This window comes from Echinops telfairi, unplaced genomic scaffold (assembly GCF_000313985.2).
Source record: "Echinops telfairi isolate 266 unplaced genomic scaffold, ASM31398v2 ScPeMD7_3509;HRSCAF=4178, whole genome shotgun sequence".
Classification (NCBI taxonomy): domain Eukaryota; kingdom Metazoa; phylum Chordata; class Mammalia; order Afrosoricida; family Tenrecidae; genus Echinops; species Echinops telfairi.
In genome coordinates, this window is record NW_022107407.1 from 17662193 (window position 1) to 17678126 (window position 15934).

The window sequence follows — 15934 nt, forward strand, 5'->3', positions numbered from 1 at the left end:
ATGGTGGATGATATGTTTTATATACTTTTGTATTCTATTGGCCAATATTTTGTTAAGGATTTTTGCATCTATGTTCATTAGAGATATTGGTATGTAATTCTCTATACCTGTGGGGTCTTTGCCCTGTTTGAGTATCAAAGTAATGCTGGCTTCATAGAATGAGTTTGGGAGTTTGCCATCCTCTTTATGTTATGGAATACTTTGTGGAGGATCGGTGTCAACTCTTCCCTGAATGCTTGGTAGAATTCTGCTGTGAAGCCATCTGGCCCTGGGGCTTTTATTGTTTGTAGATTTGTAATCACTCACTCTATTTCTTCTTTCACTATGGGTCATTGATCTCTGTCTGAGATAATCTAGGGAGAGACTGTTTTTCCAAATATTTATCCATGTCTTCCATGTTTCTGAATTGATTATAATACAGACCTTTGTAGTATTTTGTGATTATCCTTTTAATCTCATTGGGGTCTGTTGTTATTGACCCTGTTTCATCCCTCATCTTTGCTATTGATGTATGTGCCTTTCTATCCTTGGTAAGCTTTGCCAGAGGACTGTCAATTTTGTTAATTCTTTTGTAGAACCAGCTTTTAGCTGCATTTATCTTTTGTATTGTTCTCTTGTCTTAACTTTGCCATGATTTTTATTATTTCTTTTCTCTTGCTTTTTGAGGGGTGGTTCTGCTGACTCTGTTCTAGTTGTTGGAGGTTTTGTGTTAACATATCTGTCATGCGCCTCTCTTCTTTTTTCATATAGGCATTTAATGATATCAAGCTACCTCTGATAACTGCCTTTTCAGTGTCCCATAAGTTTTGATACATTGTATTCTCGTTCTCATTGGTTTCTAGAAACTTCCTGATATCCACTCTAATCTGGGTCTGTACCCATTCATGTCGCAAGAGTTCGTTGTTCATCCTCCAATTGGTTGCCCTTGCTTTCCTGGACATCCTCTTATTAATCCCTAGATTGATGGCATGGTGATCTGAGAAAGATGTCTGGATAATAGCTATGTGTTTGAATTTACTCAGGCTGGACTTGTGTCCCAGCATGTGGTTTATTCTTGAAAAAGATCCATGTGGACTAGAAAAGAATGTGAAACCCTTTGCGTTTGTATGGAAAGCTCTATAAATGTCTATCAGGCCCTGTTGCCTAATTACATTGTTTAGCTCTATGGCATCTTTGCTGAGCTTTTTTCCCAGTGATCTGTCTTTCTCTGATAGCAGAGTGTGAAAGTCGCCTACTATGATTGTTGAGTCTGTGATTTCTTTGTTCATCTTTTTTAATAGTTTGTTTGATGAAATTCGCCGCACCATTGTTGGGAGCGTAGATATTCAATATGCTAAGTGCTTCTTGGTTTACTGAACTTTTGAGCATTAGGTAGTGTCCCTCTTTGTCTCTTTTTATGGTTTGGATCTTGAAGTCAATATTGTCGGAGATTAAGATAGTCACCCCTGCCTTTTTGGAGTTAGAATTTGATTGGTAAACTTTCTGCCAACCCTTTATTCTTAGCATATTCTTGTCTGTGTGCTTAAGATGTGTCTCTTGCAGGCAACAGATTGATGGATTATGTTTTCTGAGCCAGTCCTCAAGCCTTTTTCTTTTAATGTACGAATTGAGTCCATTGGAATTCAGAGTTATTATCACTATTTGTGGGTTCATAGTTGTCATACCTTGTTTTGTGTTTTGGGTCTTTACCTATCTCACCTCATATTAGTGTGCTGTGTTTGAGTGGAGATTTTCTATGTTGTCTTCTTTTTCATCTGAGACCCTCTTGTCCTGGTAATTGTTGCTGGCATGTTGGCTTCTAGATGGAGATGGACTATATGGTGATCTCCTGTTTGTTCTTGGTGGAGGTTGATCCTATGGCCATAGTGAGTCAGCCAGTATCTTCAGCAGTCTCGGGTGTCTTACAGCATATTCTTTGAGTCTTTCATTGTCCTGGAAGACCCTTATCTCACCATCTACCTTAATGGATAACTTGGCAGGGTACAGGATTCTGGGGGAGGCATTTTTTTCCTTCAGCTTTTGGGAAGATGTTGCTCCATTCTCTCCTCCTCTTCATGGTATGTACTTATAGGTCTGAGCATATTCTTACCTGCGCTTCTTTGTATGTGATTGTCTTCCTTTCTCTTGCTCCTCGTAAAATTTTCTCTTTTTCCTCAAAGGTGGATATTTTTCCTCTTATATGTCTTGGAGTGCTCTTCTTGGGGTCTAGTCTAGCTGGCGTCCGTTCTGCTTCCTGTATGAGTGCCTGGTTCTCATTTGTTAGGGTGGGAAAGTTTTCTTCCAGAAATTCCTTTGCTATCTTGACTGTCGACTTGTGTGTTCTGTTGAGTTCAGGTAGATCGATAATTCGAATATTATTCCTCTTCATTGCATCTGTCATTGATCTCAAGCTATCTTCTGTTTCTTTAATTTTCCTATCTGACTGTCTTTTTCGCTTGCTTAGGTCTCTTTGAGTGTCCTCGAGATCGCTGATACAGTTCTCTGCCTCCTCAATCCTAATAGTAAATTCTGTGACCTTGTGTGTGGCTTCTGCTACCTCCTCTGTTAGCTCCTGCAGTTCCCTTTGGTGGGTGGACTTCATCCCCTCTATTGGGGACTTCATCCCCTCTATTGTGTACTTCATCTCCTCTATTATTGCATCCTTGTTCTGAGTTGCTTCCTTCAGTTCCTGTATTACTGGGAGCAGACTTCTGAAGATTTCCTTCTGTGGCAGATCTGTATCTGTTTCTTCTATGACAGAAGTTAGCTCCGATACTATGTTTTGTCTCTCTGGGGTTTTTTGGGGGGAATGATGTGGTCTGTTGATTTTCCCTCGATCCTTTCATAGACCCCATGTTTCTGAGAGGCCAGTGGGCCCTTATCTGTGTTACTGTTAAGGATTCTCTCAGGCGGTTGCCTATGACCTACTGTATGGATGGGTCAGACTGCTGTGTAGGCAGAGTTCCCCATAGGCTTAGTGACCAGCAGTGGTGAGATGTTTCAGCAACTGGAGTGGGGGGTGGGGCCTCTGTGAGTGCCCCCAGACTGATTTGACCTGGTTTGTCAGGGTACCCTTAGTAGCCCTTTTTTTGTTGTTTAGTAATAAAGAAAAAGTTAAAAATTAAAAAAATAATTTTAAAAAATTTTGGGGAGAAAAAAGAAAAAGAATGGAGAGAGAAAAGGAAGGAGAAGCTATAAAAGAGGAGAGAAGAGAAGTGATAATAGTGAAAGTGGGAAAAGAATAAAAAACAGATAGAAGGAAAACCTATAAAGGGGTAGAAGAGAAGTAATAGCAGTAGTGAAAAAGGAGTAAGAAAGAAGAGAAAGAAGAAAGCACAGAAAGTAAAAGAGAAAAAAGAGGAAATCAGCAAGAGATGAAAGATATATATATATTTAGATTTTCCCCTCCCCCTTCTTTTCACTCCACGTTCTAGTGATGCCTAATAGAAGGCGGAGGTGGGCGAGGCCTCACTATCATGGGACCTAGAGCTGATCTGGGCTCTGGAGCAGGACTATGTGAGGGGAAATTGCTTTTCAGATCAGCAAGCCCTCCCAGGTCCCTGTAGGCCTGTAGAGTGGAGCCTGCGGGCAGAGGCCACGCCGAGGGAGTCGGTGGGCAGTGCCTAAGCAGGCCGGGGATGACCCACAGGTGAGCCTCCTGCACCGTCCTGGAAAGACTGGGGCCACAAGGGGGGTTGATAGGCACAGGCCGCAATGCCTGCCTCCTATGCCAGCTGAAGAGAGCTGGGGCAGGCTTGGAGCTGGCGCTGGGGATCCCGTGGGGTACTGGAGTGGTAGGCGCCGGCGGAGCACACAGACAGCTCCAGCGGGGGCCGAAAAGCTGTTTCACAGGCTCCCTAGCTGGTGCACGGTTTTCACTAGAGCCGCCGGCCCTGTGAGCAGCGCAGGCTCCTTAGCGACGTGGTCCGCACTGGATTGGACAGCGGCGGCTCTGGCGGGAAGCAGCTGTCATTCGCCACCATGCACTGCCCTGTGGGGAGCGTGCCGCATGGCAGGCTCAGATCCACTGGGCACGCGAAATCCCTAAGCACTCCAGGGAGGGCAAGGTCGCTCTGGCTAGCGTGCAGAACCCTGTCGCTAGCGCACCCAGTGGGCAGGAGCACCCACTGTTCCGCAGTAGGCGGGTTTAGCGCTCCGCTGGGGCTCCTGCAGAGACACAGTGTTGCGGAGAGAAGCGGGCTTGGAGCCGGCAGGAAGTGCACAGCTCTACTTCCCAGGCTGGGAATGGAGTGGGAGCTGGGATACAGGAGCGGACGGCCAGCAAACGGGGTGCCGGTGGAGAGGTCCCAGGCAGCAGTGGGGGTGGATGGTCCCCCATGAAGGTCGCCAAGGCAGCCTCCGGTAGATTGCAGGTCAGCCACCCAGGGATTGGATGGATGGAGGGAGGGACGTGGGCCCAGGTGCAGATTGCTGCCACGTGGAGAGAGAGGAACGGCTGAAAATGGAAGCTCCTCTCCTAGTGGGGTCCTGCGAGTGGTAAGCTGCTGTCGGGGGTCCCGCCACCACTCCGTGTGTCTCCGCAGAGCAGGCAAGTGACTCTGGGCGTGGGGTCCTGTTCTGGGGATGGAGTGGGGCTAGAGCTAGTCTGGGTCGTGATGGCGGGGGCTTAGTGACCCGCGATGTCTCATGAATTGGGGCCTGGCTCAGGACAAATGTGTGGTATGGGGGTGGGGTGCTGGTCCTGGGGGATATTTCACTCACCAGACTCCTACCACTGAGCTACCTGGACACCAAACCATGGGTTCTCTTTTTACTCCTTTGTTGAAGTTCTTTGATGAACATAAGTGTCCTATTTTTAGTAGGTCCCAGTCATCTATTTTGTCTTCTACTGTGTGTGCTTCCTTGTTATCTTTGTACTGGTTCTGCAACAGGGCCCTTAAGTTAGTCAGTATTTTCTCTTTGATGATCTTTGTACCTGTGGGATTTAGGTCTTTGATCTATCTGCGTTTGTTTTTTGTACATGAGGTAGGGGTCTTTTCATTCTTCTACAGATGGGAATCCAATTTTGACAGCACCATCTTTGAAGAGACGGGGGTCTATCCCATTTAATGTTTGGGGCCCTTTGTAAAAGATTAATTGCCATGCCTTCAGTGCAGGTGCTCTAGGTTATAGGGAATTTCTGTTTCCGGAGTGTACAGGGAGTAAAAGAATTGGGAACATGGTGGTGTGAGCTCACCCAAGCTGTCAGTGCTTAGCCTTTTCTGACTCAGGAGAGCAAATATGCAGACAGCCTCTTTCTACTGGTGGTGTTTCCGCCATCACCAAACACTAGAAGCAGATTGTAGGAGCCTGTGAAGTCTCTGAGGTTGCCAACCACTGCATATAATCCTTCAAGGGCATTTTCTAAATATCTACATTGTGTATGAGTATATGGAACTCTAGCTTATTACCACTAAGCCTCCAAGGGGATAAAAAGAAATAGTCATAAAACAGTCACTTAAAAAAAAAAAAACTTTTCTATGTAAAACTCTGCAAATTCTACACAGAGGAATTAGAAGCTTCTAACAACTTGAGTTTTCGATGTGGATTTTCTCTTTCCATTCACAGCCTCCCTAGTCTTCGCCCAATGCTGGATGTTAATTATTTACCACTGACAGACATGAGGATAGCACGGACATTTTGTTTTACCAATGAAGGCCAGGCATTATACCTTGTCTCTCCTACTGAAATCCAGCGGTTAACATACAGCCAAGAAATGTGTGATAATCTACAGGTAGGTCATAAATATTTATGGAAAAAGCATTGTAACTGGTTATAAAAAGTGAGTGAATGAGAGGATGTCTAACAACTATTATTGATAAAAGCAATAATGTCTTCCCAGAAATATGTTTTGAATATATGTTCTTCATTATGAACTTAGTAAATTTCTAGTGTAATACCAGGTATGCAGAAAACAGATTTTTAAAAGGAGGGAGAGAGTATACAAAGCATCCCACTGAGTACTTAATCCTTTTGTCTATTTTACTGATGCTGCTTTTTTTCCCACAGAGAATCTTGTAAAAGTTATAAACTCTTAGTAAAATTTTTCATACAGTTCTGGGAATCCATGGATTGTTTTTTTTTTAAGAAACCCTACTTTCAACCAAGGGCCCCACAAAATAAATACATGCCCTGTGAGTTTCAATATGACATTTGTCATAGGAGTAAACAAAGTCTAGAATCAGGATAAGCATAAAAGCTTTTATAACCTAAGGAAAACAAGAATAGCCATAATATTTTATAAGCTCTGAACTATTTGAGTTGCATTTTGGCCATTCATGTACATGACTCTGAAAGTGTTATTTAATCTACCTGTATTCTCCACATTGGAGCATAGCTGTGAGAATTACACAAGAATTCATAGAAAGCACAGTGTCTGGAACATAATGAGATTTTTATAAATGTTATTTGCTATTAGTCAGCAAGTATTTATTGTTTGTTTGTTTGTTTTTTATATGCCTGGTACATGGACAAACTCTAAGAACACACTACAGTCCCTCCTGTTACTGTGCAGGGAATGGTACTCTGTAGGAAGTGATACTTAGGGCTGTGTTGTGCTCTATAGACAAATAAGGGTACCCCAGATGCTGAAGGGATTGGACAGAGAGGGACTTGGGCAAAGATGATTTCTGCAGAGTAATAAGTATGAGTCACTTGAGTGTTTGGAGGACTGGAAATGGACAAAGTACGGGTATTTTCGACTAAAGCAGAGGCCTATGAAAAACCCCGGGTTCAGGAAAACAAGAACGTTCAGGCAGAGTTGGTCATGTGAAAAGAGTAAGGGAATAGTGCTCTTAGTTCCTTATGGAATCTGGTATTTATCCCAAGGCCATTAGGAGGCCTTAAAACGTTTTAGCAGATTTGTTTACAGAAACAAATCTCCTGGCTTTAGTATAGTAGTTGGTTTTGAGGAAGTAAAGCTGAAGATAGAAAGAACAAATAAAAAGACTTTTTAAAGTAATCTAGATAAAAAATAAAAATGGCTTGAAATAGAGAAAGGGAGTGTAATGGCACTGTGGGTTATACATTCAACTGCTAACTTCCAGGTTGGCAGTTCAAACCTACTAGCTGCTCCACAGGAAAAAGAAGAGACTGTCTGCTCCCATAAAGATTTACAGCTAAGGAGCACTCTTGCAGGGTCACTATACAGACTAGATAGCAGTGGGTTTAGTTGGTTTGAAATAGGGAATAAGCACTGATTGTGTCATGGTTAAAGTACGCAGCTGCCAACCAGCTGCCAATCAAAAGACCAATAGTTCAAAACCACAATTGCTCCACAAGAGAAAGAGATGGCAGTCTGTTTTAGCTTGGGAAACACCAGGAAGGATTACAGCTTAGGAAACACTATGCAGCAGAGCTACTCTATCCTTACAAGGTCACCCTGAGTCAGAATCAGCTTTGGGTATGAAGCAAGCACTGAGAATGGAGGAAAGGTAGCAAATTCAATAGCTCTAAAATAAGTGCAGTCATTTGGACTTGAAGGTTAATAAAAAGTAGAGGTGAGGGAAAGGAAGAAGTCGACCATTACTCCTCCGTTTCTGACTGGGGAGCTCAGTGGATGGTGGTGCTGTTTACAAGGTTAAGGAACTCAGGGGAAGAGCACAGGTCTGGCGAACAGAGATGAAGGAACGTTGCGATTGCGGTTGAGGTCCTTCTTCAAGTTTGTAGACAAGCTGATACTAGATTACAGATCTCATGATTCTGGATAGTAGTTCTCTCTTCCATATATTCGTCCATTCCAATGGTTCTCAAACCTTGCTCTACTTCGGAAAGACCTGGAAGTACAGCTGAAAACCCAGGTACTCAAAGCACACCTGGTTGGATCTGTTTTAGTGTGTGTGCTGCAGTCTGAGCATCTGCATTTTTAATACAGTCATGCTTGGGTACATCAAATCTTGAAAATAATGGCACGGCCCACCGTGCAATAACTGCCTCTGTTGAATTATTTAAATTGCCTCGAACTGTTTCATAATTTTGCACTTGGTAGAAAAATGGATCCAACCTTCCTCCTCTTACCATCAAGGGAATCCTTTGTCATAGGTAGTACCTGTTTGCCTCAGGGAAGGAACCCAGATAAGCAAAGGAAAAAGGGTCAGAATTCTAAACCAGTAATCATTGACCATAGGTAGAATTTAATGGTAGAATAGATACATGAACTTCCCCTGTTTTAGAATTGTGAAGGGGAGAAAAGTGCAGGAAAACGAAGAATCTAGGATGTTAGTTACTTGAGAAGGGAAGTTAAAGGAGGAGGAGGAAACTGCCAGGGACAGAACTGGGAGCAATGCCCAGCTGCTTAGGGCACTCTACGGCCAGGTTCCCAGATGGGGCAGATCACTGGAATCACCTGGGCATCTGGCAAAACTGCAGATTCATAGGCTTGACTTGCATCCTAAATAATCAGATTCTCTAAGAGGAAGAACCAAGGGATCTATTAGTTCACCAGATTCCCAGGTGACTCCAATGATCAGCCAACTTTTGGGACCTAGGCACTATGGGAAGCACATGGCCATTTGGTATCTTTTTATGTAATCATGTTGTGTTCTGCTTTCAATTTGGCACAGGACATGCTAGGAGATTTGTTTACTCCCATTGAGACACCAGAAGCGCAAAACAGAGGCTTTCTCAAGGGACTGTTTGGTGGAAGTGGGCAAACCTTTGACAGAGAAGAGCTCTGTGAGTAAACTCCAGAATGTAAAACTCTATCACAAGATAGAAGATGTGTGTATGTGCTGTATAACTTAATTGTGGGGGACCAGCCTCCAAAACTGAATGGGTCCTAAAGGGCGGTTGTATAGTTGAAGGGAAAGTTAAAGAGACAACAGACAAAGCATGTACCTCTTCCATGGAGACCAGCAGCCTTATATAATCTTGGGCTAACAAGCCCCAGTAAGCATTTATGTAACAGGAAGGGAAGGTACTAGAGGCATACGAGTAACCGGAAAGGGACACAGACACATGAAGAAAGGCACATATGTAATAGGATGGGAAGGTCCTAGAGTTTAAGATAGTGGCTTAACTTGGCTGTCCCTGAGCTGACTTGACCTTAGATGTCCCTGAACTCTTCTCCAGGGGAACCATCTATGATCCTTATCAGAAAGGAGTTGGCTGTACTAGGGTGGAGGGGACAATGTGGTCTGATTGCATTCTCCTGGCGGATGACCTTCAGGTAGATAACCCTCAGGTGTGTAGTAAGCAACCATGCACTTGTAAGAAGCATCTTAAAATTGGCATTATTACTGGGGAACATTGTGGAGAATAACTTTTAGTTAGGAGAATGTTACTGGAATGCATCTCCAACTCATGAATGTGAAGGCCTTCCTCCACCAGAGTCTGCCTCCCAGACTCCGAATTATGAGCTTAGTGCATTTGCCCACATACACTCTCTTCCCAGTTCTCCCACACTTAATGTAAATATGTGACTGCAAAGTCTAGAATAAATTCCTTTAGCTTTTATCTTTAAGTTTGTTCATCTGCTTTATTTTGCACCATGAAAATAATTCCTACTTACCAAAAGGAAAGTAAACTGGTCACTTCATATTAGGAAATAGCCTAAGAAACATGGAACATATCCATATCAATAAAAAAGTAGATCATACTATAATAGAAGGGTGCTAATATTCAATAGTCAAAGGGAAAAAGAAATTTTAAATCTGCTTGCCTTTAACCATTGCTAATAAACAGATTATTCAGATTGCAAGGTTTATTCACATTAAATAATAAATCGCTCTAAAATTCCATCAGTGTGATGCTCATAAACAGTAATGGAAAGTAGTATTAAGATACTAGAGAACATTTTCAGAGAGAAGAGAAAATCATGTTTTCCAGGCTCCTCTACCACCATGCAGTCTCATAGGTCAAAACTCCTTTTCTCTTGAACTTATAACTTAAGTTCTGCCTTCTAGAGGAGCGGTTTCCAACCTGTGGGTCACGACCCATTTGGGGTCAAATGACCCTTTCACAGGAGTCGCCCAATTCATAACAGTAGCAAAATGACAGTTATGAAGTAGCAATGAAAATAATTTTATAGTTGGGGGTCACCACAACATACGGAACTGTATTACAGGGTTGTGGCATTAGAGTAGAGATACTGCTCTAGAGTATCATTTGACCACATAAAAGAAAGAATATAAAAGAAGGATGTTTGATACATGCCACAACATGGCTGAACCTTAAAAAATAATCCTAAGTGGGAGAATCTAGGCATAAAAAGCCATGTTATTTCATTTCAAAGAAATATCTAGAATAGGCAAATCCACCAAGACAGGAAGTAGATTGTTATTGCCAGGAACTACAGGAAGTGGGACCTGGGGAGTGACAGCTAATAAATTTGGGGTTACTTCCTGGAGTGATGAAAATGTTCTAACATCAGATCGTGGAGATGTTTGACAACTCTGAATTCAGCAAAAACTACTAAACTGTATACTTCAGAAGGATGGGATGTATGGTATGTGAATTATATCTCAGGAAAACTATTGCTAGAAAAAGTCAACATTTCCTCCTTAATGGTACATCCTTGGGAATGCTCACAACTTTCTCCTAATACAATTTTTTTAATATAAAATTTTTACTTCATTAAAATGAAATAAAACTGAACTTTGTAAGTAGAGAAATTTTAGTCTTTTATATAGTACAAATTTTAAACATACATTTATTATTGTGCATCAAGCATATAGCTCATTCTCTAGTGTTACATACAGAGAGCTTTTTTTTTTAAAGAAGAAAATTGAAAAACCGGGTTCTACAAAGACTAATATTGAAATGAACAAAGAACAATTGGAATGAAGATCTAAACCGAAATTTAAGTAACAGATCAGAACTGAGATTGGAAGGCACACTGATACAGGGTATCGATGTAGACCTTGACTAACCTATTGTTTTGTTTTGTTTGATATAAGAAGTTGGTGGCTTGAATGTTCCCGCAGGGTCCTAAGAACAAATCCTGGCTATTTGTTTCCAGAAGATTCCAGTCTTGACTATTTACAGAGCAAAGTTCTAGTCTGCACACAGCGGTCACCAGGAGTCAGAACCCAATCCATGGCTACAAGATTGCTTTGTTTTCTCGGCTTGGATGAGGTCATATGTACTGTGAATTATACCATATTATGTGGAACCTATAAAAACAAAATAAATACACAAAGGTGTATAGTATAAACCAAATAAAACCGAAATCACTGCCATCAAGTCGATGAGACTCACAGCAACCCTGTAAGGAGAGGCTAGACCTGCCCCTGTGAGTTCCGACACTGTGACTGCTAACAGGAGTAGAAAGCCAGCCGGGTCTTCGTGCCGTTGAGCAGCTGACCTTAAGGATCTCCGCCCATCACATAACACTGAGCCACCAGGGCTCCTCTCATACATGATACAAGTACACATGATAACAAGTATCTCCTGTAGTATCTTCCTGGGGTGTGTTTTTTCTGGAATAAGTGCTCTCAACTTCAAATAGATACACAAGAGGTTTCAAAACGTTTGTGTAGAAATGAAATCGAAAGGTAATCATATTTTTTATAAACTTTTTGAACCCCCCTCCTAGTGTAAATAGCAGCAGCACATGAGAATTTTAATGAGAATCTTGACAGAAGAATTTACTTGGAATGCTTGATTTAGTGACAGACCTGAATGATGATATGGATTTCTGACAGAATGATTTAAACTGCTCTGTTTTGAATTCTCAGTTGGGGAAGCGTCCGCAGGAAAGGCGTCCCGGAGCCTCGCCCAGCACATCCCCGGACCTGGCGGGATTGAAGGGATGAAAGGCGCCGCGGGTGGGGTGATGGGAGAGCTGACGCGGGCCCGGATCGCCCTGGACGAACGAGGACAGAGGCTAGGGGAGCTGGAAGAGAAAACCGCGGGCATGATGACCAGCGCAGAAGCGTTTTCCAAACACGCACACGAGGTACATCATCTCAGTAGATTCAGGCGCCTCCTCTCGGGAGTCACTAGATTTAGAGTTTTATATTCTCCTAAGAAAGCTTTCCCAGAGATGCCTCGTGTTGAGTCAGGGTTGTCCTGGGTCTCATTGTAAGCATATTGTTTCCTCAATATTTAGGAAATAAATGGGTTTGTTTCTTTTTCAATAATGTAATAGGTTGAAACCTCTTTATCCTCAGGGATTGTTTAAATGAAAAATGTCTAGCGGTTCTGGGGCGTTAGCTCTATATTGTGTATCGGCTGCTGAGAAGGTATGTGGGTAACTTCCCAAGAAGTGGGCGTGGAGGCTGGGAGCCACGCCCTCCAGTTTGGCTCAGTCGTTAAAAAGTCATTCATTTCCTTTCCTGCTTACAGCTCGCTTGGTTTTTGAGTCAAGCTTTTATGTCATAGAATAAAAGAAGCCATGCAATTGTATAAATTTTGAAAGTAGTTAGCTATGCATAATGGCCTTCTTCAGTTAGTACCTATAAAGATTTTTTTCAAAATATGACTTTTTTTTTCTTTGCAGCTAATGCTCAAATACAAGGATAAGAAATGGTACCAATTCTAAACTGCTAAAGAAGTTGTGACTGCTTTGAGAAACCATTATTCAGGGAAACCAAATTTGTTCCCAGCACCACGACTCAACTGCTAGAAGCCAGTTCCTTCTACAAATGTTCCATTACAGACCATCTGAAGTTATCACAAGCGAGTCTCATCAAACGTGGCCCAAACCAAAGTCTGGAACCCTGGTTAACACGGCAAGACGAGGCAGGGTTTGCCTTTTCCTCGTGGAGTGGCGCTGCCTCCCGTCCTGGCATGCTGTTTGCTAAGGATTTACATTTAGGAACGATGGGGAGTCCTGGTTTAAAAGAAAATCCTGTACAAACAGACAAAAAGCATTAATGCACTTACTGAAGAAAAAAAAAATCTTTGCATGATAAATTAACATCTTAAGAGGAACGGAAAAAAAGCATGTTTTGATGGAAGAAAAACCAGATTGACAGTAAACTATTTTTACATATTGGGCTACACCCTACAATTTAACAATCTGCATTAGAAGATCAGTGCATTTCAAGTAGACCAGCCGCCCCCACTGAAAAAGAACCCAAAGCCGACCAGGAAAGCCAGAGATGCTCTGCCGCCTGTCATGAAGACCAGCACATGATCATGCTTATGGCAGGAGTCTGACTCATGTGTTTTTCTCTATGTAATATTTTACACTGCTCATGGGTCTCAGTCATAACCAGCTATTGCCAGTATGCACCATTCCCCCCAACACAATTATTTCCATTTTAATCTCCTTTATGATGGAGCGCTATTTTTAGTTATAACTAAGTTGACCAGACGTCCCGCTTTTGGCGGGACAGTCCCGATTTTTAACAATTTTTCCCGCATCCCGCAGCGTTTTAAAAAAAATCCCGATTTTTGCAAAGAATGCACAACAAGCTAGGGTATATGGTTTTCGGCTGCCATGTGGCTCTTTCGCCAGGATATGTTTATCAATGGTGTCCCGCTTTACCAATGTTAAAATCTGGTCACCTTAGTTATAACCCAGGCAGGTTTGGGTCACCGCAAAGCAGTTTTTTTCAACCGGACTTGTAGCCAAAGGGAAGTTGATGAGAGGTTTGGGGAAACAATGCCATTCATTTTGAGAATCTATTTCATAAAAAGTGAGATCTCACGCACCCAGTTTCCATTTCAAAAGTGATGCATTCTTAAATCGCCCTTGTCTGCCAGTTGCTCAGAGCCTGTGGGGGTCTTCGATCCAGAGGTGCTCCTAGCAGTGTGACCTTCTCTTTAGGATGATTCTGCACATCCTGGGTTCCTTTTGGGAAAGGATTCTCTGATCGATTGCATTTCTGATTAACAAGGGCTTTCATTAGAAAATACTTTTCAGTCCAACACTTGGTATTTAAAATCTTTATAAAATGTAGTGGTGTTTTTTTCACTATCTTGGCCTCAATTATCCATATAGACAACAGAAACACATAGGAAATGTAATGAAAAACAGCAATTATTTTATCACTCTTTAGGCCAACCACTAAAACCCATAGTAATCAGGTCAGCAGATGCCAAATATCTAGAAGCTCTCCAGAAACTCAATTTTTTAAAACTGAAATAAAAGAATATGTCTGTACTTAATTGTGATTAAAAAAACATCTATCATAACACAATAGAGAAGAGGCAAAACAAAGTAGACTCACAGGGAAGCATTAAGGATAAAAGCAATGATGCCCACTGCCCCTATTAAACGCGAGTCCAGAAGTCAAGTGGGTGAACCTATTCCAGACCCATCCTGCAAGATGTTCTTATTTCCAAGTGAAAATCTTTTAAAAAAAATTAAAGGTCTGGGCTTCTTGGATTTGGTTAATCACGACGGTATTTCTTGATTTACATTTATGCTTCTTAAGAACTCGCCATTTTTCTGAATCTCAAGATTATTTTTTGCTAATAGCAAAAAAATAGCATGTGCTTTCTTTCTTTAGATGGGGAAACATTGTCATGGCATGTCCTTTACAATGTCTTCTGTAGTTTTGAGAAGAGTCAAGATGATTGAAGGAGGCAGAGTGGCCACCCGCCAGGAGAAGCCGCCTCAGAGGCCGGGAGGGAAGTCTCCTCATTTCCTAAAAGGGCCTCTCCAGGGACTCCCCAGACTTCCGGGAACCACTCCAGGGCAACAGCCTGACTTGGGACTATAGACAGGACACATAAAATCACGTGGTAAATACTAAAGAAACTTGAAACTAGGGCTTAGAAAACAGCAACTGCTGAATTGTACATCAGTTCGAAATGCCCAGTTTTCCAACTTTCTAAACAAATATCACTTATTGTAGCTGAAACAGAGGAATCTGAAATGGTTTTAGGAATAATGACCTTCTATCTATAGTGGAATCAAACTCAAGCGAGTATCTCGAAAGCCCTCATGTTAAGATTTGCTGGAGCCTGTTGGACCCCGGGTTTCTCAGTAGCGGCACTGTGCGTTGTAGGATGGTTAGCAACATCCTTGGTCTCCCCACCAGATGCTAGCAGCAGCCCCCAGGGTGACAATCAAAAATGTCTCCAAGGTTGCCAAAATTGCACAGTTGAGAGATATTGTTGTGCATCATTTAGGAGACAGATTACATGTGAATATGTAATATATGCCTTGTATAAAAAAGTACACATCATACATGCACAGTATCTTAAGATCAACAATTACACCCAAAATTACATGTGTGGTTCATATGCAATAAAATACAATTTTGGAGAAAGCCTACCTGAATCAGTAAAAAATAACAAGAGCATTTAAAAGCATACAGAGAAATTATCAAAAAGATGGCATAGTGTTAAACAGTAAAGTACTTAAAGTTCTGGCTTCAACGGATAGATCAAATGTTTATAATTAGGACACCAGTTGAAAGTAAACAGTTGCTTCAGACGTGCTTGAAAAGAATAGGTCCTTTTAAGTCGTTTATATATGTATTTCAGAATTGTTTTCATAGACACTAAGGGTAACTTCATCCCATAAACTCCTGATTAAGGGAATCCAAATTAGTGAGGTCATGATGTATCGAAATTATTTTTATAATTCAGAGAGATAGCAATAACAAAAATCAAATGTGGATGTGTTTTTTTCTCTTTGAACATTTCCATTCTATTGCACTGACCTTAGCATATACCCATAAACAACACAACACACACATACCCAACATCATCTTTGAAAAATGAGTATTGTTTGCATCTTTCTTCTTCGTCTTTGTGATATAAATGACCCCCCCCCACAATCATGAAATATAAAATATGCCTCGTAACCTGGGCAGTGAGAGAGACACTGACTCTGAGCACTAGTTTTCATCAAAACTCTCCTGAAATGTGGCCTGAAAAGAACAGCACCCAGAGGTGGGCCTGGTCTCCTTTTGACCCCTTACGAGACAGCCCGTCGTGGTGTTCCAGTAGAACACGGGCCCTTGCATTCCAGTCATCAATGAGAAGCTAGAAATATGATTTTCTGGTTCTAATCACGTGAGCAATAATCCCTGCCATGGCCATCCGCTCACCAGGG

The 15934-nt window shown here is 42.0% G+C and overlaps 1 protein-coding gene across 3 annotated transcripts in view; it reads left to right on the forward strand.

Annotated features, from left to right (window-relative positions):
• STXBP5L (syntaxin binding protein 5L) overlaps positions 1-13305 on the forward strand; it is a 372896-nt gene extending 359591 nt beyond the window's left edge. For all 3 annotated transcript variants that reach the window (XM_045294276.1, XM_004709789.4, XM_004709790.3), the window contains 4 exons: positions 5548-5713; positions 8541-8652; positions 11655-11875; positions 12419-13305. In XM_045294276.1, coding sequence (XP_045150211.1) covers positions 5548-5713; positions 8541-8652; positions 11655-11875; positions 12419-12460 — 541 coding nt within the window. In that variant the 3' untranslated portion in view covers positions 12461-13305. The remainder of the gene's footprint in view (positions 1-5547; positions 5714-8540; positions 8653-11654; positions 11876-12418) is intronic.
• Positions 13306-15934: the final 2629 nt, after the last annotated feature.